The 27,674-nt window shown below is 38.5% G+C and overlaps 1 protein-coding gene across 2 annotated transcripts in view; it reads right to left on the bottom strand.

Annotated features, from left to right (window-relative positions):
• Nucleotides 1-20,523, bottom strand: part of HMGA2 (high mobility group AT-hook 2) — a gene marked incomplete at both ends in the record, with an annotated part of 216,969 nt that extends 196,446 nt beyond the window's left edge. Inside the window, 3 exons of one of the 2 annotated variants that reach the window (XM_081331973.1) lie at nucleotides 2,634-2,684; nucleotides 17,908-17,994; nucleotides 20,404-20,523. In XM_081331973.1, the coding sequence (XP_081188099.1) occupies nucleotides 2,634-2,684; nucleotides 17,908-17,994; nucleotides 20,404-20,523 (258 nt within the window). Of the gene's footprint in view, nucleotides 1-2,042; nucleotides 2,060-2,633; nucleotides 2,685-4,957; nucleotides 5,353-17,907; nucleotides 17,995-20,403 lie in introns of those variants that run through there. The other variant, XR_014027011.1, reaches the window with a different exon arrangement.
• Between the last annotated feature and the right edge of the window lie 7,151 nt (nucleotides 20,524-27,674).

The raw sequence follows: 27,674 nt of genomic DNA, 5'->3' as shown, positions 1-27,674 counted from the left end.
GTACCCCCTCTTTTTTTTAGTCATCAAGTTTTTGACAGCTTGCTAAGCATGGTGGTACTCAAATATTGTCATGTCCTAAAAGTGGTACAATCTGTGAAAAGGTTGAAAAGTCCTGGTCTAGAGTACAAGCACATAGGGTTTTTTTAGGCTGGGAATTGTGTTTCCCCTTTGAGTAACATAACAAGGACTGTACTCTCAACAAAAAATGCATTGGCTGGGACAAAACTAAGTAAGATTTAACCTAATTTTAATTAGTTTTATATGTACCTTTTTAAACTTTGGTAAATAGATTAATAGGTAAAAAAGAACAATAGCTGAAGTCTTGGCAGAGAGCTTAACAATGATTAGGAGTCTACACATTAACGTAGACATTCTTCTCCCAGTGATTTGTAATTCTTGGCTTCAACTTGGAAGAAAAATTGCAGCATTTTGACTCTTAATTTTGATAAATCAGGTTTTGACATGGAGATGTCAGGGGAAAATCTGTGTGTACTGTCATTGTCTGTCCTATCACTTTATCTGATATCCTGAAGAAACTTCCTCTTTTAGAGCTATAAGCTCTTCATTTTATAAGAGGAATGGTGGAGCTGTTACTTGCCTGTTGAGACGTTATTTTAGATTTTTCCACACTGCCTGGACAATGAATGAATGAATGAATGAATGAACCTTTATTGTCAAAGTACAACCATGTATACATTGAGATTGGCTGAGCTTCCCTTCGTGCCCCCACCCCCAACTCACAGTGACAACAAACCCTCCATCTTATTACACCATGTGAGCTAATTGCACAATGCACCGGCCTCGCAAGTCAATTATGCATAAAGTTTATAAAATTATTTCCCGTTCAAGAGCCTAACAGCCCATGGATGAAAGCTGTTCTTCAGCCTGTTGGTACGGCTGGATATACTCCTATATCTCCTACCCGATGGTAGGAGAGTAAAGAGATAATGTCCAGGGTGTGAGTCATCCCTGAGAATTTTCCTCACTCTTCCAAGACAGCGAGCCCTGGCGATGTCATCCAGTGGTGTCAGGGGACAGCCCACAATGTCTTGTGCTGTGCTCACCACCCTCTGTAATACTTTCCTATTCGCGGCTGTCAGACCAGCATACCAAACCACAATACAGTACGAGAGGATGCTCTCTATAGTAGACAATGGCAATAGTTAGTGCCGCAAAAGAAGCTATAGTGACAGGAACGGCTCTGACATGAGTAATATGCCCTGAATCAAGAATCCACAAAGCAAAATTCTACTCTACTGATAGGATATTAGGATGCATGTGAGAGAATGAACCCAAACTAAACTTAATAAACACATCTGCTTTAGCTACACTATCCCTACTTTAAAAATTATACAACAATTTTGCACTGTTGTGAAGATGTAAACCTTGATTTAAAGAGTGGCTTGAAAACCCAAGTTCACTTTGCTTAAGCCAATTTTTTCTGAGACAACCCAAAGAGGATAAATAATATAAACCAATGATTTGTTTGGTATAAGTTTCTTAACTCTGAGGCAGAGTTGTCCCTGGACACTATGGAAAGAAACAAAGGAGTTTTGTTTATTAACCTTATCTTTGCCTACACTCTGTTTGAATTTTATCCTCTTTCATAATCACTTTCTGATGTCTGATAAACCCCTCTTTAACCTTTGTAACTGAATTACCCAACAAACTATCTCATTTTCTTTTTTTAAAAAGCAAGAGCTGAGGTTCATTTATGCTGATATAGACTCACACAACTATTTCCATTCAATAAATAGTCTCTGAGCAAATTAGAGTCTAAAGGTAAGAAACCATGGTTACTCTTCATGAGCCTTCTTTCAACACCTTCACTGAGCAGTGCTTGCAGTTTTCAGAGGTCCAGGCAAAAAAAAACATTAATCAGCTCCCACAGCCCAGTTTATTTACATATACAATGACATGTGCAATCTAGTATCTATTATCACAAAATCTGTATACTACCTGTACTATTTGCTGAAGAGGTAACAAAAAATCCGGTCTTTTCCTCCTCCTACCAATGCTGTAGCCACAAAGAGGAGCAAGCTTTGGCCACCAAAGAGCTCTAAAAGAGTAAGGGTATGATTGGGGATAGTGATGAAGAGAATAAGTGATAGCAACCAGGAGCACAAAATAGCTGCAACATCAGGCACACAGGACTGCTGTTTGTGCTCCCTACAAACATCTATCTTTCCTAATCTACTCTACCCAAATATGTTTGGATTACAGATCCTAGGGTTCCCAGCCAGTATAATTAACAGACGTCTTGCAGTTGTGATATAACAAATTTGATGAGGCAAACTAGGCAAGGTTAACCTACAAATATAGAGAAAGTATATGTATATACTAGGAAGATGGGAGATGATTTACTCCAAGACTGGGACTGCCATTCTCTCTTCCACTTCAGATATTACTGTCTGCAGCTTTCTGAAACCAGCCTCCTGCAGTGCCACTAGACTATGGTGTGAATCCAGGCTATTAACTAAGTATATCAATCATTAAAGCCAGGTTAGGATCTGCTAGGAGATGAATTAAGCAGAAAATAGCAATGAAGTTTTAAAAAATGACATAACCATCTATATTAATGCTATGTTTGGAGGATGAAATAGCCATAGTTATAAATGTAAAGTAGTATTTACCCATTTCCTGGGTCGGCCTCTTGGTCGTTTTTCTCCAGTGGCTTCTGCTTTCTGTAAAAACAAAGATACATGATATAGATCCAAATTATTTCTAATTACATTATTAGACAACCCTGGTGTTGAGGTAACTAGCGCCTACTTCCTGCAACACTGTTATTTTTATTTATCTACTGATTAGAAGGGAGCCACTAAGAAAAAAAATCTGCTATTATCTATTTTATTTTTTCTCCCCCATTCCCTATTCTTTCCCTTTTTCCCTTATGGAGAAAAGCTGAGCCCATCCTTTCATGAAACAGAATGAAAAGTTCATTGTTTGAGGAAGGATATGGCTTTTTAAAAAAAATGATATGCTATTCACTGTGATCTTCATGTGTCTAGACTATTGATAAGAATGTATGGAAAGCAAATCAACATTCTTGACAAAAAATATCTTTGGATGTATCTGTTTAAAGAACTTTTCTTTGTTTGTGGGCCAAAACAAACTCAAAATGTTAGCAATGACTGCTAACAAAAAAGCTGGGACTAGAGGAATGTAGGAAGATCAGAAAACATACTGTCTATACATAAATTGTATGTTACATTATTCAGAGCATACTCAAAAGATACATTTATTTAAAAGGCTATTTCAATCCATTTTCCTCCTCTCCAATTCTAAACATGATTTTGGTGCTAAGTACTAATATTAATTCAAATCCTACAAATAAAAAACACTTTATAAAGTTAAATTCTTGAATGAATTTAACTGAATTAATATGGTATATTGCATGAACACTTCAGTTTTTCTTACCATTCCAATTCATTTGCAAAAGTGGATAAAAAACAGTTTGAAATGTTGAATATCTATACCATTTATATTCTGTTATTATTCAAAAGGAAATTTCCTTTAAAGGTTAACACATTGTACAAAACTATACTACTTGTTTGAATAAGGGCTCTAGCTGGGTTTACACATAGCACAATCGCATAAGCCAATGTTTAACTTCTATAATGGATGTATTCATAAACATGCTAAGCCATGGCTTGCTTAGCTGCAATTCAATAAATAATAATTTGGTGGGTTCATATAAATTCTAACACAGATGTTTTTTAAAAAAACGAATTGGTTGGATTGATAAACATACCAAAGCAAAACTTAACTAATTATATCAGAGCTTTTCAACCAGTGGTACGGGTACCACCTGTGGTACATTGGCACCTGGCAGGTGGTATGCGACCATCCTAGAAAAGTGGTAGTGGGGGAGGGGAATGAGCTGAACCAGCGGCAGCACCGCACAAGCCTGAGCGAGAGATGGCTGGAGCTGCAGGGCTGTCAGGGCTCAGCGGAAGTGCCAGGATCAGCACTTCTTCAGGGCTCAGCGGAAGCCCCAGGATCAGCGCCAGGCTCCAGCTGGAGCTCGGCGCTGATCCTGGTGCTTCTGCTGAGCCCAGAAGTGCCGATCAGCTGGAACGTTGCAGCATCCCCAGGGTTTTGTGATTTACATTCCGATGCTTAGCAACTGATTCATATTTATGACAGTCACAGTGTCCCAGGGTCATGTGAAGTGACCAAAACCTGCTGCAACCACCCAGCAGAGGGGGGGAATAAAAACCAAACACCCCCCCACCCCACCCCTGCTGCCAATCCTCAACAGAAATGCTCACAACAATGAAAACTTTGGACAGGAGGAAGAGTGCCACTGGGTGGGCAGGCAGGTGTCTTGCTTGGCTTTGGCTTGGGGGGCACTTTTTTCAGTGCCATTATTACACCCCTCCTGCGGGAGCTGCATTGGCTACCAGTTGCCCTCCGGGTGAGATTTAAGGTGCTGGTACTTACCTTTAAAGCCCTACATGGCTTAGGTCCGGGATACTTGCAGGACCATCTGCTGCCGGGAACAAATTCCCATCGTCCAGTACGCTCACACAGAGAAGGCCCCCTCAGGGTACCGTCAGCTAGGCAATGTCGGCTGGCGACCCCCAGGGGGAGGGCCTTCTCTGTGGGAGCACCAACCCTATGGAATCAGCTCCCCCCTGAGCTTCGGATAGCCCAAAACCTCCAATCCTTTCGCCGCGGCCTCAAAACACACCTGTTCCACCAAGCTGACCTAGACTGACAGGCATCTTAATTAATTTATATTTAGTATTTTTAATTCATTTTTAAATTCTCTAATTTTTTATTGCACTGATGTTCTCAATTTCATTTATCTTGATTTATGCACTTATTATATGTTTTATTGTGAGCCGCCCTGAGTCCTTCAGGAGATAGGGCGGGATATAAATCCCATCAATAAATAAATAAATAAAACTTCCAACAGCCACCAAGTGAACTGTTGTAAGTCGAGGACTACCTGTACTTCATCACTTTTTTCCTTTTTTTTTCGTCATCAAGTTTTTGACACCTTGCTAGGCGACTGGTGGTTGTTGTTTTTTTTTTTTTTGGTCATCAAGTTTTTGACACCTTGCTAGGCGACTGGTGGTACTCGGATGTTGCCATATCCTAAAAGTGGTACAATGGGTGAAAAGGTTGAAAAGCCCTGAATTATATCATGACTAAGGGCAATATGTGAAGCCACCTCCTGTCTCCAATGATAACCATTAAATATTCACAAAGGACTACAGCCTTAAGATTTAAGCAGCACTTCTCCTGCATTACTTAATAAACAGTAGCCCTATAAGTTATTATTATTGACTTCAGGACAGGTGATATGGGCTGGTGGTAATTGTCTGGGATGTTTTGGAGGTATTCAGGGGCCTTGCTCCACAGATTACCAAATATGAGATGCTATTTCTTATGTTGGGCAGCAGGAAGGGTCAGCTGGGTCTGCTGCTATTGTATCAGCCTTCTTGCTGCAAAGTGACTTCCCTACTCTGTGGCTGGGCTGGTAGTGGTATTCCCTGGACTCATGGTCCTGGAGAACCTCGGTCGTTATTCCTGGCCACAGGATCAGAGGTAGCTCAGGAGTTACTAGCCATTTGTTGAATTGTCCAGGGCCCAACTCATCATAGTGGTGACATACCTGATTTGGTTTTTGGGTCAGCTCAATGGCAGAGCTTTATGGATTTGGGGAAAATATTAATTTCTCCCCTGCCATAGGCAGATCACTAATTGATAAGTTTCCAATTCTTGAGTGCCACTCTCCTCCATTGCTTGGGCCCACCTGAAACAACTAATGTATCCAATTATTCTGAAGAAGCTGGTACCTGGACTGACTAAAGTCTTAGTGACCAAATGGAATAGTAGAGCAGTGGTAGCTTTGGATTGGATTGTGGCTGAATGGCTAGAGTGCGTATGGCCTACTGGGTGGGCGTGGCCAGCTCTACATTGTTCGCATCAAGGGTGCCTATGGGGGCCTGGGCAGGAGTGGGACAGATCTGAGGGTCTCTGGCAGAAGGAGGGTCTCTGGGCCAAGGCCAAGGCAGTGGGGGCCGTTCCCTCACTGTTTCCAGGATGGCATCACGGGCCACATGAAACCACTTCGTGGGCCTCATCCGGCCCCCGGGCCTTGTGTTTGACATGTCTGCCTTAGAGCCTCCAGTGGGACTCCAAGGGGGTGCGTGGGCTTTTGCTAATCAGGAACTTCTGGGGACTGTATATTTGGGCTCAGGCCACTCAATAAAGAATTTTAACATACTGCTACATGTGCATGTGTGAGCGGGGCAGCACACCCACTAGCCCTGTTACAGGTAACTTGGTCCCTTCTTGGAAGAATAATACCAAAGTTCACCTACAGGGTTGCTGTGAAGAAAATGCAGCCAAAGCTGCTCCCATTTGCTCTGTATTAGACTTCAGCCTTAAAACAGAATCAATGGAGGTGGGGGGGGCTACATCTTGCAAGGAGGAGTAGGAATTTGAGCATGTGGAAGATGAGGATAGGGCTCTCTCAGCTGCTAGTTTGGCCAGAATATACAGATGACACCCAGCTTTATACCTCTACCTCAGGCCCTCAAGTGATACTATGGATATCCTATTCCAGTGGAACCTGATGGGCAAAACAAGTTCTGACTTAACCCTGGCAAAACTGGTGGCTATGGTAGTATTTGGACCCTCCCAAGACAAGGTTCTTCACTCCTTAGTTCTAGATGGGTGCTACTATTCCACAGACCTAATATGCAATCTGGGATTCTCCGTGATTCACAGCTCCTGTTCAAAGAGCAGGTGGCAATTGTGGCTAAGAGAACCTTTGCACACCTTTCAGTAGTGCACCAGTTGCACCCATTCCTGGACCAGGAATGTTCACTATCGCCTATGCCCACATAACCTCTCACTTAGATTAATGCAATGTACTCTATATGGGGTTGCCCCTGAAAAGTACTTGAGAATTTCAGTTGGTTCGGAATGCAACTCCACATTAATAAATGGTGTTGGACATACAGCACATGTAACACAAGTATTATGAGAATTGTATTGGCTAGCAGTATATTTCTAGGTACAATTCAAATGCTGGTTGTCACCTTTAAAGTCTTAAATAGCTTGAGACCAGGTTACCTGAGGGACCATCTTTTTCCAAGAGTCTCTATCTGTTCAATTCTATTTAGCTGCCTGGGCATGCTGCAAATCCTATCAGCCAAAGAAAGTCAGCTGACAAGGAATAGAAGACAGGCCTTTTCTGCAGTAGCCCCTCCACTGTGGAATATTTTCCTCTTAGAAATTAGAATAGCCCCAACCCTGTTAACCTTTTGTAAGGCTTTAAAAACTTGGCTATGTACAGGTAGTCCTTGACTTACGACCACAATTGAGCCCAAAATTTCTGTTGTTCAGTGAGACATTTGTTAAGTGAGTTTTGCCCCATTTTAAGACCTTTCTTGCCACAGTTAAGTGAATCACTGACATTGTTAAGTTAGTAACCTGGTTGTTAAGTGAATCTGGCTTCCCCATTGACTTTACTTATCAGAAGTTTGCAAAAGGTGATCACATGACCTTGGGATATAGCAACGCTCATAAGTGTGAACCAGTTGCCAAGCATCTTAATTTTTGATCACATGATCATGGAGATGCTCCAAAGACTGTAACTGTGAAAAACGATCATAAGTCACTTCTTTCAGTGCCATTGTAACTTTGAACAGTCACTAAATGAATTGTTGCGGAAAGAAGCAGGCAGGCAGGGCGCGGAGGTCCGGAGACCTGCCGACGTTTGGGGAGGTTTGGGGAGGTGCACGCGCACCTCCCCAAACCTCCCCAAACTTCGGCAGGTCTCCGGACGGCGGCGGCTTGGGAGAGGTGCGCGCGATCCCGGAAGCACCGAAGCCTCGGCCGCGCACAAGTCCTCGGTAAGTTTTTTTGTTGACTGGAGTATAAGCCGAAGTGGAATTTTTCAGCCCAAAAAGTGGGCTGAAAAATTCGGCTTATACTCAAGTATATACGGTATCTTGGCTGCTCTATATATTTATTTTCAGTGTTTTTATTGTTTAAATGTTTTATTGTTTTTATATTTTTAGAACTTTAAGTAGCACAGAGTCATTGGTTGAGATAAGAGGCTATAGAAGTAAAATAAAATAAAATGTAATCCCAGTAGTGCCTATATTCTGTAATTAATAGTATGCCTATTTATCTGTTTTGCTTTTAGTACTTTAACACTCCATTCTTTCAGTTTCTACTGAAAATCTTTGTCTAAGCCTATGCCTTGTAAAAGGAATTTTGATACAACATTTGAAAATACTGCAGCAGTTTTCTACAGTTCCTTGATACTATAAATATAGATAAATATCCATATTCCGTTATAAGGAAGAAACATATGAAAATATAACAGCACAAAATTAGAGGATAAAATGTCATTTAAAATGTTTTCATAAAATCTTCATGTTCAATTATAAATAGCACTTCATAGTATAAATGCCATTTTCTTAAGATACCATGCTCAAACAACCTGCATAAGGAAACATATCTGTATTAACAATTTACCACATAACACTCAGTGATTATTGCTTAAAAATATTTCAGCAATCACTCCTTTTTCACTATTAGTCCAATTTTCTAGACATGACATCTAGAATCAAGCTAGGTAGATTGATCCTGAAAGCATTTTTAAGATACATCTCAATTTCTATTCAAAATCTTAATTACTATCTTTTACTCCCTTCTCTATAATATGGAAAAATATGTGTAGGCTGTCCTAGAAGATAATTTCAAAAATCTGAAAGATCTGTAAATGGTAGCAAAGAGAAAAAGAAAACACTGTTCCCATCTAATGATCAACTGGATTTTAGCAGTCCACATTTGATAGCCAATCCTTGACTATCCATTTCAGTACAATTTCATAACTCCTAAATTACTATTTGCCAACACTGATTTACTTGTACAATAAGGTTAGGCTTGACAGATATTTAAGGTGTTTATGAAAACTATGTGCTGTTTATTAAAAAAAGTTTATTTTCTGTAAATGGGAAGATGGTGGCCTTACAGGGAAAATCCTGAAATAATTAGTCCTTTGAAATTAAAAAAGAAATATTCAAACCACTTGCTGTTTTCAGTGAAGAAAAAGTTATTATTTATTCTCCAATGAAAAGCTGTGGAAAGAAACACAAGCAAGAATAGACTCTATATCAGTCCAAGACTGCTTTGTGAAGCCATGCATCTTTGAGAGAAAAGGAGTGCAAATAACAAATCTAACAGTTGCATTGCATTATGTTATTGTAAAAAATACTGAAGTTAAAAAAACCGAATACAAACACTTCTGATTTACACAAGTGGAAACTAAAACATTACAACCTCACTTCAGGTCAGCAACTGGATATACTGAATTAATTTAATTCACTGCAGTACAGATATTCTAAAAACATTTAAAGTACTGTATCTAAAAATGTTATTTCCAGGGCTTTTTTTGTCACAGAACGTCCAGAACGGAGTTCCGGCACCTTTTTGGGATGGAACCTTGTAGGGTAGACAAGGCGGGTTGTATGACATGTGTCATACAAAAAAAGCACTGGTTATTTCAAATCAGATAATTTACCTGACCCAATCCTCTCATATTTTCATGTAAGTAAAAAAAGTTTCTGTTGAGAATGCATGTTTTTAAAAAACAGTTACTGTAATGCATATCTTTTCCAGAGTGATAATTGTGTTATCCTTTTGCACAAATTCCTGAGACTCTCCTTTAATAGTCAAAACAGTTCTTCAAATATAATGTATTCATCTGTCATCTGTCAAGATGGACTTTAGAAATCTTTGGAGCTTCGCCCTAACTAGTATTTAAAACAAATGACTGTAATAGTATCATGATTGAAAAATAAAGGTATCTAAAAAGACAGGGAGAATTTGGTCATAGTGGAATGTTTCCCCTAAAATAATCATAACAGCAATTTCCTACCACTGAATAGTCTCTTGGTGGAAAACTCTTTTGATTACAGGATGTAGTTTTCAGATTAGACTTTATTCAGAGGGATAAGAAAGATAATGATACGTTCCAGTTCAAAAAAAGAGGAAAGAGGGGACAAAGATTTCACAACAAAGTGATAATATCTTTCCAGCAATCCTATTGGTGTTACCTGAAAGTAAGGCCCAATGAATTCATTGAACTTTATTCCCAACTGACCATAGTCAATGCAAACATTCTTAAAGGTACATTAAAGTAAGAACAACAAGCATCCAAATAAATGTTCCTGAAACTATATGTATATTCCTCAGTAGTAGCATTATTATACAACTAACTGATATAACTGTATAAGAAGAATGAGGATGAGTTCAAAACAATTAGTCAGGCAAAGGTATTCATTAAGTTCTTTCTCAATTCTCTCAAGTAGGATCTTACAACAAAGTTTCACAGGGGAAACCTCAAGGCAACCTCAGCATGCTCCAAATTTCAAACCTCTTTGAACAAAAAGCCTGCACCTATTGCTGCACCTCTTCCCCAATATTGCCAAACATAAAACTGTGTAATTTCAAGGATTTTTTTTGCCATCCCCTACCAAGGATGTAGTTTAAAATCAAAAATAGATACAAGAAAGAAAGCATTTCAGAAAGTTCATGTAGCTAAAGCCCACTGAAGTATAACAGAAGACATTTCACTAGCAAAATACAGATCGTCCTCGAATTGCAACCGCAATTGAATACAAAATTTGTTTGGAAGTAAGACAGTTGCTAAGTGAGTTTTGCCCCATTTCACAACCTTACTTGCAACAGTTGTTAAGTGAATTATTGCAGTTGTTTAGCTAGTAACACAATTGTTAAGTGAATTTGGCTTCCCCATTGACTTTGTCAGAAGGTTGCAAGAGAGGATCATGTGACCCCGGGACACTGCAACCATCATAAATATAAGTCAGTTGCCAAGTGTCTGAATTCTGATCATGTGAATCATGGGGATGCTGCAACAGTCGTAAGTGTGAAAAATGGTCATAAGTCACTTTTTCAGTGCTGTTGTAATTTTGAAAGGTCACTAAATGAAGTATTGTAAATTGAGGATTATCTGTATCAAAAATTCTATTTTTTCATTGCAAATGTATTAAACTTAGACTATCAACACTTCTTCAATCATATTCAATGTCTCAAATTTTAAAACTTATAGCTTCATGAATCACTTTTCAGATATTAAGATTTACGTCTTCATCAGAGGTTTAGTCACACAGTAACCATGATTTATGGTATACCTGCATAATCAATTCACTGTATCTTCTGTTCTCTTAACATCCTGATAAGGTGAGTTACATCCTCACATATGGGTGAACTAGATGAAGCCTGACTTCATTCAATATGTAACATACTTTCCCATTAACAGCAGAAAGAGGAAAAAAATCTTAATTAGTTAAACCGTTTACCTACGTTTTTCTTTTGAAAGCAAACAAGATCTGATTGATGTTCTTTTAATCAGTTCATAATTCTACAAAGATTTAGTCTAAATAGCTGAAGAAAATGACTGCTATCATTTAGACATGTTCAGATGGACAGAATACTAAAAATGACATGATTCCAGAGTCTGCAATCATCACATATCAGTAACTTATACTATAACATTTGGCAGAATAATGCATTTACCATTTACCACCAAGTTTAACATTTTAAATTCTCCACTACACTCTAGGCAGTAGGATGACCACATGAAAATATTTTGCATGTGTCAGTTCCACTGGCATCCAGCTTCAAGTTTCAGAATCATGGTAAAGAATATACTGTATTCTGTCTATAAAAATAAAATCTGCCTCTTCCTCATAAGCCTATATTTAAGTTACCGTGTTTCCCTGAAAATAAGACTGGGTCTTATTATTTTATTTGCCTCCGAAAGAGGCACCTGGTTTCATTTTCGGGGGATGTCTTACTCACCTCTGGCACCGACAGCCCTGCCGAGCAGGTCCAGTTCTTCTGGGGCCAAAGGAGCAGCTTCATTCTCCAGCTGCATTCCGGCCTGCATTTTGCAGTCAGGCCTTTCTGGAAGGCCTCTGCAGCCGAACACTGAGCTATGGATTCAATTCATAGCTCGGTTCTGCAAGACCTCTGCAGCCAAGAACCAAGCTATGGATTCAATCCATAGCTCAGTCCTCAGCCGCAGAGGTCTTGCAGAACCAAGCTATCTATGGATTGAATCCATAGCTCGGTTCTTGGCTGCACAGGTCTTCTGGAAAGGCCTGTGACTGTGAAATGCAGGCCTGGCTGCAGAAGATGCCGCAGAAGAAGTAGGCCAGCAAGGAGAGGCCTGGCTGCCAGGTAAATGGGTGTGGGGCGCATGGGGCAGATCCACACCCCTACCCCTGCCCTAGCTTGATTTTTAGGTGTGTGCCTTGCCCCAAAACTAGGGCTTATTTTGGAGGTAGAGCTTATATTAGGCCCACCCTCAAAAATCAAGCTAGGGCTTATTTTCGGGGTAGGCTTTACTTTCGGGAAAACACGGTACTAAGATTTACACAATAGCACTACCAAAAGACTACCAATCACAGTCAAACTGGAACAGACTGAATGCTGCCTGCATGGTTTCATACAAATTAGCACATGCTAAAGTAATCAAATCACTGCTTTAACAGACATGGTTTGCTTTCTTTATAAGATTACATTTCTGATTGCTTTTAATAACTATCACCAGTATGTGAATATGGTTATGAACTATGCACAAGTCAACCTAAACTTATTTCTTGTTTTACTATGTGCCAAACTCTATGGCCCCATCATTTTCTATTTACCAGCATGGTCATAGCTATGGTACGATGTCATTTTTAAGGGCATATCAAGATTAAGTATTGTTTAGTAACTAACAGAGGAAGAATTAGTATCTGTATAGTACCTTAAGATTTATCCTGGCATAAGCCATAAATTACAGACACATTTGGAAGTAAAGGAAACATGCTAACAAAAGCAGCTCTAGAAGTGTTTTATTATGGGGGAAAGAAATCATTGTTCTAAATAAAAAAAATAGCTAGAGCAGCTAAAACCCTGCATCTTCCTTCACTCATATGTTTGTAAATTTAACCAGAAAAGAGGGGATTGGTTTCTTTTCCTGGCCCAAGTATAAATAAATGGCAGTCTACATACAGATGTGATCTATGCTTGCAAATTAGGCTTCTTCTTCACTGTCTCATTGTGGGTAGTGTGGATGATACTGTCTGAAGAATGGAAAAGACAAATAATATGCTGGTGATATTCACAGTTTAGGCTGTTTATTTTAATTGACTAGTGAATAATAGGCATATACACATTTCAGAGGCAATGGACAAATGTAATCTCCACATATTTTCTCAAAACAGTTTTAATTTTTGATAGTTAATATTATGAGAACTCACTTCCAAAAAAAACAATTTGTAACACAATACCTTAAATGTATATCTTCATTCTAAAAAAAATCAACTGTATTTTATCAAGCACAAAGAATATGAACTGTAAATCTAAAAATCTAGAATATGACTCATAAGATATCTATACTTGTTTTAGAAGCTATTAAACAATTTTCCTCAAATATTTAAAAACTACATTTTTAAACAGCAATGTAAGAATTTGTTCAGTGACAGAAACCTCTGAATTAGAACAGTGCTATCCTGCTTCCCATCTTTCTTGTTTTACCTCTTATTTGATTCCTTCGTGAACTTAAAACTTTAAAAGAGCTAATACTGCTGCTGTTCTTTTAGAAAGCTCTGTTAATTATACATTCATTTAGTTGTAGGTTTTATATTACTGTTTTTATAGGTTATTCCCTGGAATTTGTGCAGCAGACATGAAACAAACTACTCATTAGATCCTGCAGCATTTTTATGTATTGTCAAGTTTCACACTACTAATTTCCTAACAAGCTCAATTTGTTTTAAATGCCTCCCAGGCCCGATTTCTAAGTCTACCAGAAGCTGTGTAAGCTTTAAAAAAATGCAGGAAGAAATTTAAAATATACATCATTGAGCATTCCAGAACAATCCCAATAGATTTAATGGAATTTTCTGTAAAATATAACAAAGATCCATATCATTCACATATATATATATATATATCATATAGACATACACACACACACATACAGAGAGAGAGAGAGATTTTTAATTATGAAGTGTAAGAGTTCACAATTAATCATGAGCTTCTTTATTTGCCTGTCTGAATTCTAAAAGTATACATTTATCTTCTAATACATTTCAATTACTTTACTTTGAGAAAGAACCCACCTATTTATCATAAATTTTGGCAATATTTCATTACCTACAGAATCCACTTTTATGGTAAAATAATTTTAGCAGTGACAACTCCTGCTTTCAAATCTAGGTTGGAAATAAACATATATGTGTGTTTTAAAATTATTTAATAGCCATAACTCAGACCAATAAAAAGCATACAGTTACAATTAACAATAATATATTTTCCTAAGAATTCAATATACCAAATGTGCACAGTTACTTTGTATACATTGAAATTCCAAAGTGAGTTACAATTCTCAAAGGTCCAAAAAGATAAAGCACTTCTATGATTTATACATCTTTGTATACTTCTATACTTTATAATTTGTCAGTTACACTTTAAAATTTGTTTTTTATTAACTGCTTTAACAATGGAAAGGCACAATATAAATTATTTAAACAATACATACATACATACACACACACACACACACACAGAGAGAGAGAGAGAGAGAGAGAGAGAGAGAGAGAGAGAGAGTTTTTCCTTTAGAGCAAAGAAACTGAATTCATATGAATATACTTTTATAAAAACAAATCTATTTCCCCAATAGAGGATAATTAGGATAGAGAACCATGCATATATAAAATTAATTATCTACACCTCAACATTCTTAGAAATAGATCTTCAAAAACAGGCAAATAGTCCTTTTATTAAGTAGATATTTAACCCACATAAAGAAAAACGTAACCAATAGTCACTACTGTACATTCAATAATTATTGCAGAATATTTTTTGGAAGATATATTTTAGAAGTTTTTTGAAAATCTAGATATTTTTTGGCAGAATCCACTTACAACTTCTTGCACACAATCTTTTTCAATCACTGTAAGTTAAAAGTAAAGCTCCCTCTTCTGTGATAACCATTATACAACTCCTGTGTTTCAAACAACCATAGCATCTAGTAAACGGTATATTTTTAACACAAAACTGGTAATATCTGCAGAGTAAAATTATTCTATTAAAACAATCAATAATTTTAAGAATAACATCTTTGAATTATGAACAAAAGTGTGGCCATTCCTTTGTGAATATCTCTAAACTCCTAATTATTTATAAATCAAGTTAATATTATAAAATGATCATAAAGGTAAAGGTAAAGGTTCCCCCGCACATGCATGCTAGTCATTTCCTACTCTAGGGGCCGGTGCTCATCTCCATTTCAAAGCCGAAGAGCCAGCGCTTGTCCGAGGACGTCTCCGTGGTCATGTGGCCGGCATGACTAGACACCAAAGGCGCACGGAAACGCTGTTACCTTCCCACCGTAGTGGTCCCTATTTTTCTACTTGCATTTTTACGTGTTTTCGAACTGCTAGGTTGGCAGAAGCTGGGACGAGTAACTGTATATGCACAATCCAAAACCTATTTGTTCTGCAAACTGAATTTAATAGAATCAATAGTTAGGATTATCCTGAGAGCTGATTAATTATCTAAATTTATAAATCTTGCTTATAAACATGACAAACTGCTTATTACAAAGACTAGAAGTATAAGTTTTGTGATGTGGAGTAAATAGCAGATTCACTAATTGGGTTCACTTATCATGTTAAATTATTATTTAAATTACTGGTGTTTGTTGAGTAAACTACTATATACGGGTGTTAAAAATATCACTAAGTCATCAGCGGTTTACAAAATCATAGAGAGTGATTTTGCATATCACACTGAATCAAAATCAAACACACTAGAGGTAGTTTTGACTTACAACTAGTTACTAATTGTTTAAGTTATGGCAGACCTCCCCAGGATACCTACAACCTGATTTCAAAGTTCTGATGGCCAGCCCCCCCCCAGCAGTCATGTGATATTTTGGGTGCTTGATGACCGCCAACATTTACGACCGTTTGTAGCATCCTGAGATCACATTACTCTATTTTACAGCAGTTTTGCCCCAAACTGACATTTATTTCCAGTTTTTCACAAACCAAGCCCATAGCAAATCACTGATTCACTTATTTAAAAACCATCACACAAAAAAGTTGTAAAATTGGGTTGATCATGTGGATGACCCATATTACAACCATGATGGGCAGGCTCCTTTACAGTAATAAGTTGAAGATATTATGGTTCAGCAAGGATATTATGGTTCAGCAAGATACTTATATAGTTCAATTTTCTGTTTCCTCAGTGGCCAGCTATGGACCTAAGGAGAGCCTATAGCAGAATGTGAAAACCCTCCAGAAATTGTCATGAGATCTCTGATTTCTGTAAAACAAATTAACAGTTTTTTTGGAATATTTGTTACCAGCCTACAAGAGAATGGTCATGAAATTCTGGGAAGAAATAAAGAAGACTGATTTAATTTTTCATTAAAGTTATTCCCATTAGTTGTCACTACTGCATCTTGTTACAAGAAATGTCACTGACTAATCATTGCATGCCTTATATTGCCTTCTATCCTTTTTATTGGATGATTGTGGGATTATGACTTTTAGCAGTATAAAATCTATTCATTTCCTTAGTACCACCTTTAATTTTATATCACCCTATCGTATCACCTTACCTGGATTCTCTTTTAGGGGGGATTAAAATTACAGATTATTTTTGTTGTTTTTGTCTGCACTGTTTCTACAATATTCTTTTTAAAAATAGATCTGCCTGTGAAATATATTTGGTATTTTAAATTCCATTTGCAAAAATGGGGAGAAAAAGGGGATTGGGCAAATGCAAAAGAATAAAATAGTTTTCTGTACTGAAACTCAAAGGAGCTAAATTAAAGAAAGACAAAAAAACACTGTCAGTCCTTAAATTTTAAAAAAAGCATTTATCTAGGTTGCTATGGTAATTCATAATTTCAACATTATTAACAATATCAAAACTGGTGTGCATATATAAAAAAGTGCTTAGACAAGTTTTAACTCGAAGAATACCACATCTGTATAACAATAACAGTATTTGTGTTTTTGTTTCTGATGTATTTGTAAATGAAAACCACTGATGGTAGCAACTGGTCTACCATGATTCATGATGTCTCAAAATTATTTAAAATTGAGGTCAGCAGTATCTTATAAAGAAACTGTAAAAAGCAAACCACTATACTATGCATTTGTCCATGATTTTTTAAAATAAAAACAGGGGGTTTTTTTGGTATTATGTGGTATTATGGTTTGGAATCTGTTAAATAAAAAAAATTGTTTTGAGACAAAGTGGATTACTTCAATGAACTAGTCAATTCATGCTTCCTGCCCTTGACAACATTCAGAATGCATGTTTCTCCCCTCCGCAAAACATACTTCCTAACTCAAGCAAGGAATATAGAGGACAGTCTGGTATTCAACCCCTAATGTCTGATGAGGATGATAATAATGATGATCAGTGTATAAACATATATCCTGATACCCATCAATGTATTATTGAGCTTATACTTAACTATATAGTTAACAAAACATTAGAGTAATAATTTCCCTAAGTCTATTAAATTTTTTCAGAATATGAACATTTAATGTTAGATACTAACAATAGTAGACTTTATTTAACAGTAGTAAACAGGGTTCATATATAGTGAAATCCTGAATTTGTAAACTAAACATATGTAGAAGCTATGCAAGGGGGGGGTGAGGGAGGATTGCTTCTCATATGTCCAAGATCCTCCTCCAACATTCCTGCCTGAAATATTATTAAAATGGCCCAAACCCCGCACAGTGCAAACATTAAATGTGAAACTGTTTAGACAATAGCTAAGAAATAGGAGGTAATGCAAGCAAATCTTTTGTTCTGGACTACTCTCACCTTCTGAGCTGCTTTAGAGGGACTCTTGTTTTTGCTTCCTTTAGGTCTTCCTCTTGGTCTTTTGGGAGATGGCTCTCCTGTAGGTTCCTAAAAACAGAAAACACACTGTTGTCCCAAAAAATTCAACACCAATCTAAATACAAGCAACAGACCTTAAAGTCAACAAGTGACTCAATTTTATAGTGAAAGAGAATGCTAAACGTGGGAAATAACAGTATATGTTTATCTACATTAATTAAAATGTTTCTCCCTAGCAGCTTGAGCTCCATGGAAAAACAATGAAAAAGTATATCAGATACATTTTTCCCAACCAAATACACCTAATAAGATAATGTTTTGTCATTCTTGTCAGTGGAGGTTCTTCCCACTCACCTGATAATTGCTTATTAAATATACATTTGTAACCACTTGAGACTGAGATTCCAACCTTAAAGAACATTTAAGGCATATTTTTTCCTCTCATTATGAAAGTTACCAAAATGAGCTTTGCTTTGTTCTGTAGTTTACAATCCATTTTGTCTAGCTTAATGGAATCTATATATTGTACAGTATGTGTGGGGTCTGCATGTTTTGGCCTGATGAGAAAACAATTTAAAGTTTATAGCGTGACTGAGATTCAGAGTATATAAAATCAGTTTTTGTTCAGATATTTTGTTCCCCAATACTTTCTGTTTGATAATAAACAGAAGACTGTTTAAATGTGTAGGATTCCACTTTTCAGAATTCAAATGTTTATTTAATGGATCATATAGACTAAAAGAAAAAAAAACATCCACTTTCAAATATCAAACATTTTATTTAGATTACAGGATGAAATTCAACTAATTAAGTGCAGTTGTGAATGGGTCTTAAAACTCTGCTGCATTCTTTAGGTTGCAAAATAAATTAAGTCTGTAATCCTATACACACTTACCTGGGACTAAAACCCAGCGTTCAGTGAGGCTTACTTCTGGGCAGGCATGCACAGAATTTCACTGTACTGCTGTGTAACTGACATAATTTTAAAAATTTAAAAAATCAAGCCAGATAGCTATCATGTTCAGCACTGACTGGGGGAGAAGCATTTTTTTCTGAATACACTGTATTTCATAAAATATTCCATTTTCAAACCAGAATCTTCCAACACCACACACTTTTAAAAATAAACTGGTGATGGTAAATTTTGCTACGACTGGGGGAGGGGAACACTGAAATCACGATAGCTTAATAAAGATAATACAAGGAATGTGTGTGTTTGTTTACAACCTCCTTTCGTATATTTATTGCTTTATTGTTGGGGATGTGAAGAGAAAAATAAGAGTAAGTGTGAGGTTCTAGCTAATGATCACCCAACAGCGTCGCAAATTTAAGGAAACCCCCCACACACACTTCGAGGTATTTTACATTTCAGGTTTCAGATCAGTTTGCCGACCATCTGATTTGCTCTAAAGGAAGTGGTTTGATGCTAATGAATGAAATTTTTTATGCCGCGGAAGTCAGCTTTAAATGCACTTAGTAGGCAATTCCTATTGCTAATAGCTGCCTCCGAGGAAATGGAAACCAATCCAAACAACAACAGAAAAAGTTCTCCATGCTGCTAGGCAGCGTTACAACGGCAACCTTAATTGGTTGCATCCGCAGAGAATCTCTCTCTCCACATGACTTGAAGGACAACTCGGGTATCCCCGTAGCCTGTTTACTTTGCCAAATGTAGCACATAGTAGTTATGGATTTCACCTCGTGGGGAAAAAAAAGGGAATGCCCAGGACTCAAATGTCCCACGAGCACTCACCCAGCCCTAAACCACGAAGCACTATTTCTCACACAGAGTACTCAGTTTCCTGGAAGGGAGGGGGGGGACCAGACTAAGCCTCGAGGAAGTCAAACAATCCTACAAAATGCAAAGTAAACACGCAGCCAACAATGGCTCCCCCTTTGAATCACACAGTTGGGGAGTCTGACTCCCCCCCCCTCCCGGCCACGATGGGAGGGGGTGAAGTCGGCGGCAGCAGCCACTGCGGCAGCAGCCACTGCGAGACCAGCTAAGAAGACACATGGCACAAAGATTGAGACGTAGCGAAGACAGCCCTGACTCCCATTCTTCTTTTCAGTCCGCTCACAGGCTCAGATTTAAACTTTGCTCGAAACTAGCCCTTGAGCGCTGGTTGGTGGGACCGGAGCCGCTCCGCGTTACAGAGTAAAACCACACAATAAAGGCAAAGATAAGTTTTCGCCAGTTCAAAAGAAACAAACGCGCGCTCGCTCGCACATTTCTCCCTTTCATGCGCGCGCGTGCACACACACAAACACATACCGCTCCTTCCCCTTGCCAGTGGGATTTGCAACTCTGACCCGCTTCATTACAATTGCTAGAGAGCAAAGAAACCCGTTGTGGCCGCCAAAACACTTTTACATCTACCAACACACACCGCCAATGCTGAGGAGCTTGCAAGGCACGTGCGCGCCCAATTCTCACATATCTCTGCTCTAGTCTAGGTTAGCTTAGAAATTACTGACTTGGGGCTGTTTCCTGGGTCTCCCTCGTCCCCTCTTCGGCGGTTCGGCGGTGGCAGGTTGTTCTTTGGCAGCCGCTGAAGAAGTCGAAGGCTGCCCGGCTCCGTCACCTCGTGTGCTCATCGTGACTCCTCGCTGCCTTTCAGCTTATCGGCAGGCTCTCGGGTCGCTCGCGCTCTGCTAGGCACCTTGGAAAAACGGGAGGATTCAAAGGAGACCCCGTCAGCTCGCAACCCCACGGCAGGACCGGCAGCGCCGCTATCCCTACCACCACCACCACGCCGGACGTCCTGGTGCTGCCAAAAGGAGAGGAGAAAGGGAGGAGGAGGAGGAGGAGGAGAAGCAGAGGAGGAGGGAGATGATGGTGGTGGTGGCGGTGGCAGCAGCAGTAGCCGGCCAGTGAGGCTGGTGCTGCCGGTGGCGGCAGCAGAAGGAGGCGGAGGTGGAAATCTCCCCTTTTTTTTTACAATTTAGCGCATGGATGGAAATGCAGGAAGATGGAGCTGCTGACTTTTTTCTTTTGAGCAAAAGTGGAGGGAGTGGAAAGAGAAGCGCTTGAAATGCTAGGAGAGAGCAGTGGGTCGGTGGGCGGGCCGGCGGGAACGCTCCTTTTACGAGCGCAAAGCAAGTGGGGGGCTCCGCAGACTTCGGTGCGTTCAGCGGCAACCCGAGTTAGAGAAGGCACTCGGAAAAGTGTATAACCCAGAGCGCCTTTCGGCTGGGCTGAAACCGGATCGTGCACGTTGGGAGATCACACCGACACAAGAAAGAGAAAACCTCCGGGAGGTTTATGCGTTTTGCCTCCGTGATGATATGACGAGAGAGAACAGCCGGCAAGAGAATGGAAACGCTAGGAGAGCCTGTCCGCGATAAGTAACCTGCGTTGAAAAAGAAAGAAAGAATTTTTTTTAGCCCTGGGTGAGAAAGAAACCGGAGGCAACAAGAGGGGAGGGGTAGGCCACCCTGAGGAGCGGGAGGAGGAGGAGACAAAACCAGAGAAAGGGGGGAAAAACAGATGACTGGACCTAGACCAAATACTGTAAAACATTAAAAACAGCAATCACACCTCAAAGAATGTGTGCTTCAAAGATGGTACCTGACCAAAGTTGTGCTGCCCAACTTGAAAGTATAAAATGGCTGAATTGGTTGGAAGGAACCAAATAAATCAGGTTTCCTCATGCAGATGGCTTTTCCCTCCAAATTGCTGCGGGGATCATTTTTCTTGGGAGAAATGCTACTAAAACAAAAACACTAAATACTACTAAAACAAAAGTTCAGTATATACTTCCCAAAAAATTATTTGAATGTGAAATAATTAGCACATAATTCGAATACCTGCCACCATCTTTTCTTTGCCTTTTGTTAAATCCTTTAATCCATTTTTTCTCTACCAATGGCTTTCAGTTATATTTATCCAGTACTGGTTTGTTTTTTTCAATGAATCATCAAAATCAAGCAACAAAAATGGTTGAATGAGTTCACTTCCAATCTGTAAAACTCAAATACAAGCACAATTTTATGGCCTCCCTGGCTAATGTATAATTTTATTTATTTATTTATTTTAATTCCATTTATATCCCGCCCTTCTCCGAAGACTCAGGGCGGCTTACAAGCTTAGCAGTAGCCAATAATAGCAGAAGCTACAATAGTAAAAATTTGCTTTGATTTAGATAAAACAATTATATATTCACCTAATTCCCTCCATTGCCTGTCTATTTCCTTGGCAATAATTCACCTCTCTGTTTTGAACTCCTGTATGCATTTTGTTATCATCCCCCTTAGCATGTTCTTTAGTTTTTGTAGACTTCTACTTTCAACCGCGTTCTGATCAATTATTCAACATTCAAAATGTTTCTACCACTCTGAGATGTCTTTTATGTTCTTTATGTTAAATAAATAAGGTAGTAGTATACAACCTTGGCACATTCCTTTCTTAATTTTTATACATACACAGATACATACGTGTGTGTGTGTGTGTGTGTGTGTGTGTGTGTGTATATATACACACACACACACACACACACACACACACATACACATACACACACATATGAGAGAGAGAGAGAGAGATTTGGAACTCTACTTTTTCCATTGTCCATCAGATGTTAGCAATGTAACATCTGCCTCATCTGAATCTAACTTGTATTTATGACAGTTCTTATGTAGGCTCTACAGTATCTACAGTCTAAAATTGCATATTTAGCCTGAAAGAAACATGATGCTGCCTTAATGTTTTAATCAAATATCTCACACCACAGAAACAAATACATTAATAAAGAACCTCTTTCCACACTAACAATTTAGATCATGTTTTAACCTCACTAAACCATTACAGAGGCTGTGAAATCACCTTTTCAATACAAATGAAAAGGGGTGTGGTGCTCCAGTGTGTAGATGACAGATCACTTTAAATAAAGCATGCCTGCTAAATCCATCTTCCTTTGGCAGCCATAGAGATAGACTCCAGCAATGCCAACTTTTCACACCAAACAGAAAAAGTTCTATGCCTCCACAATTATGACTCTCGGCTACACTTAATCTATAAGTGAGAAATAAAAATAAAGTATCACTTCATGTATTATTCCCAAATGCAGCTGGTGCAAAATAGACGCCAAACATATTTCACATAAAAAGACCTTACTCACAATATTGCTCAAAAATTATATGATAATTGGATTAAAGTATTAAAGCAGATTGCAAAAAAGAACGTATTATTTAGATGAATGAAACTGATATAAAAATAATTTTATTCTCATTGATGTCATATTAAAAACAAAGTTATCCCTCTTTCTATAATTGACAGTGATTATAGAGGAAGAGTGTTGGCATCAAAACAGTAATAAGCAGATACAGTAACGGTCTTCTGCTGCTACAAGTGACTCTATTGGTACTGTCTATGGACTATGAATAAAAAGATAGGGACAATCCAGGTGATTTATACCATTGGGACATTATTCTTTCTTGCTGAACCAAATCAATCCCTAAATTTACAAGGGAGTTGAGAATAATCAAAAAGTGGAATGATAGCTGTAGTGCAAAAGGAGAAATTCTCAAGACACATCAGATCAAGCAGGGATTAACTCCCGACTGAAGTCCTTTTCCATGATAATGGGAGCAAGAAAGCAGGCCAGCATGTTTCTCCTATATGGTAATACATCTCAATCACTCAGATGTGATGAGAAGGAGCAAAAGCAATTGGTGGCTTATTTTGAGCAGCACACATAATTCTTTGCACATAAAATAATCAAAGCCACACTTCAGTCGGATGCCAGTTTTGGGGTCTGTTTCTAGGAAGGCAACCTCAGAAATTACTTGTCCTCTCATTTGGGGTATTTTTTTTCACAGCTTGTTGATCTAAACAAGGTGTGAACAGATGTGGAAAAATTACAGCCTGGTTTTTGATCACTTCTTTCTTAATGATTATCAGTTACTAACCTTATCATAGTTGAGGGAAATGATAGGATTTTCTTGATTCCTATGAATGCCTAAAAAAACAGTTAAAAGACACAAAATGAAGCAACTCTCCCTTAGCTGAAGAATTCTGTGCAATTCTAAACCAAACTTAAATATTACATTCTTGAGAAGGATGCACTAGACACATTTGACTAATATTGATTATCTGGCCTATTTCTGTTCTGCTGAGCTTTGATGCTAGCTTTAATTAACTACAAAAGGGACGCGGTGGCTCAGTGGGTTAGGACGCTGAGCTTGTCGATCAGAAGGTCGGCAGTTTGGCGGGTCGAATCCCGAGTGCCGCGTAACAGAGTGAGTGCCTGTTACTCGTCCCAGCTTCTGCCAACCTAGCAGTTCGAAAGCATGTAAAAATGCAAGTAGAAAAATAGGGACCACTACGGTGGGAAGGTAACAGCGTTCCGTGCGCCTTTGGTGTCTAGTCATGCCAGCCACATGACCACGGAGACGTCCTCGGACAAGCGCTGGCTCTTCGGCTTTGAAACGGAGATGAGCACCGGCCCCTAGAGTCGGAAACGACTAGCACGCATGTGCGGGGGAACCTTTACCTTTACCTTAATTAACTACACTACAGAGTGGAAGGGGCAGAATTCGGCTTGTTTTCCTGGTTACCCTAGTTTGTTTCAGTGCCTTCTAGATCATGTGATGGGATTAGGTTTGGGACTTTGGGTTGAAGTGATAGTGATCTTCGTTGGACCACATCCAGAAACTGATGCTGGGGGACTCTGGTTGACACCTAGATCTACAAGATTCCATCTCGTCGCCCCATGTCATTCACAGCTACGTAAAATTATTCAGGGATATCATGCAATATGAAATTCCGCTGGCAGGATGATTATATTTACTAATTCATCCAATGCCAAAGAAACTATCAGTATTCTAGCATCCTGTCACCATGAAAAAGAACCATCACCTGGCAGTGTTCTTATATTATCAGCTATCACTGGATTAAAACATGCCTGATTTGTACAATTATGACCAATAGACAATTTCAACTCTTCCTGCACTAGTCTAATGTGGTGTCAGTATATGTCAATGTCTTGGTTACTTTCTTGTCTTGAATATTCCAGCATGATCTACATGGGATTATATTTGAAAAATGTATTGTGCAAAATGCACTAGTTAAGCCACTAATCATTGCAAGTTTTTTTAAAGAACAGCTTTTAATTTTTAACCAATTCAGGTATTAATGTACCTTCTTAAATATTTTAAAATGAAAATATGGACTTGTAGATGTACACAAGTGAACAGAAAGAGAGAGGGAGGAGGGGAGGGAGGGAGGAATTCTGAACGGGTTATCCAAGTTGATAATGAAAGACAGCATTCTGATATTTTTGTTTCCAATGATGTTATAGGTATTTTTTGAACAATTATATTTATTGTGAATACAGCATCAACAGATATTGCCAGCCTCAGAGACTCCAGCCCATAAAAAGGCAAAGCTCTTTCATGTCCAGATTGACTGCTGGAGACTATCTAGACATGACTATATAGTTTTCTAGAAGTGATTCAACATTGCCTTCTGCCCATGCTTAATTTTAAAAATAATTATCAATATCAATATCTAGTAAAGCTTAATGCCCAATTTATAAAAGTTGTTCTGAAAGGTTTATCTGATGTCTAACTTCTTTAGATCAAAGAGTTTTCTGTTCACAAGGGATTTTTAAGTTTTGAGTTTTGAAAGTGAAATCTTCCATTTTTAATATTGTCTGTTTTCTTGGGTTTTTCCCCAGTATTGTTGCTTAAAATACTGTTGCATAAAACCAAGCCCAGTTTTTGTTGCTGAATGAAGCTTAAGTGTGTATGTTGTTTTAGTCATTGTGCTAGGCAAAATATACGAGAGAAGGGAACCATACCTGATGGAGAAGCCTCCAGTTGCTTAAGTTGGCTGACTGATGTCATGAGTGAGACTAATGCAAAGAGTCTCCAATGTCCTCCAAAAGTGCCATCCTATGATAATCACTAATTTCTCTGTGCAGAAAGAGGTAAGAAGAATTTTTTATTTCTTTCTGCATAAAGAAAAAAACATAAATTAGGTAGACAATATGGTTGTGTAGTGAGTTCTTGCAGGCAGTAAGCGAGACGAGAGGTTGCAAACAGGAACATTGCTTTATTGAGGCAAACAGGACCAGAACTGAAACAGGCTTCTGCGCAGCTACTTATACGGTTGGCCACTAGGCGGCAGCCAATAGGTTTAAAGGAACCCATTCCCGCCCCAAATCATCCAGTGATCTTCTTGGAGACAGCAAGTATGGCTAGTCAGTGACCGTTACACAGACACACCAATTGAGCAATCTTAAGCAGCATTCAGACAGACACGTGAAACAGTTCAAGTAAAATCCCAATACATTACACCCGTCCCCCCTAGAATGTACATACATTATTTAAGAATATAATCTTTTTTTTTTTATTGAAAAGTTTTATCATACATTTTATCTTTGACAGTCCCCCCTACCCCTCCCCTATCCCTCCCTCCTTACCCCTCCCCCCGACTTCCCAGAGCTGAGTACAAGGTATAAAAAGAAAAAAAGAATCATAAACAACCATATGCTAACAACCATAGACTCTAAAATCTATCACTCTCTAGCTCACATAGGATAACTACAAACACTATTAATATAGAATATATAAAAAAAAAACAAAAAAAAATTCTCCTTATTCTCCTTATAAATCTCTAGCCAAACTGGGCTATGATCAGAAATAGTTCTTGCACATATCTTCACCTTCTTAATCCTTAAAAAAAAGTCATTAGTCATAATCCTTTTCATACGAATGTCTTTCACACCAAATATCTCGCAGTTCCAAGTCATCCTTCATTTCAAAAGAGGATTTAGGCAGTCTAGCATGACTTGGGACGCGTTTTAAAGCTCCAGCCTTGTCCATCTGAACATCCAAAACACCATTCCAATCCCCCATAAAAATAAAAATTTTATAATCCAACTGGATAAGCTTTGTATGAAATAAACTAAAAAAAGTCAACTTGTTGTTGATTAGGAGCATATAATCCAACTAAAAGCATCTTTTTACCTACTAGCAGCAACTCTATCATAACGTATCTTCCATGCTTATCTGCTTCAATTAAGTCCGCTGTTAAAGCACTTTTAAGATAAACAACCACTCCATTTTTCTTATTCATTGCAGAAGCAACAAATTGCGTGCCCAACCTTGAGTTCGATAAATACTTTTGGTCCACAACCCTAATATGCGTTTCTTGCAACCATATAACATCTATCTTGAATTGTTTTAAATATTAAAAAACTTTCTTCCTCTTCTGTGGTGAATTTAGTCCATTAACATTCCAAGTTAAAAATTTAGTTGCCATGCATATCATCCCAAAGCTCTTGGAGCACTGCTTAAACAGGACTATCTTTTTTAGGCCGTGCTCCTCCCACTACTTGGCTGTAAGTACATTTTGGAAATTCCATAGACTTCTGCTGATCTTGTTCTTTTATTTTTTTTTGATCGTTTTAAAGCAGCACACGTCACCCTCTGCTCTCTAGAATCATCCAAAGAAGTTGTAGCTTGATCTCCTCCAGCACCATTCTCCTCTATCTGTCCATCTTCAGCCTCTTGGTGTTCTCCTTGTCCAGATCCCTTTGCAACTTCCAGAAGTGATAGTGGGGTTGCTTTTAAAACGTTATTGTAAAAATCACGCGCCTGCATCACAGTGGTCAAACGGTACCTTTTACCTTCATGCATCACCATCAACCCAACTGGAATCTCCCATCTGAACCTTATATCTCGTTGCTTGAGCTCTTGCACTAAAAATGTAAAATCCTTCCTTCTCCTTAAAATCTTTGGAG

This window comes from Vipera berus, assembly GCF_964194415.1.
Source record: "Vipera berus genome assembly, chromosome: 6".
NCBI lineage: Eukaryota > Metazoa > Chordata > Lepidosauria > Squamata > Viperidae > Vipera > Vipera berus.
The sequence above is the reverse complement of the archived record's forward strand: the minus strand, read 5'-3'. Positions and strand labels throughout refer to the sequence as shown.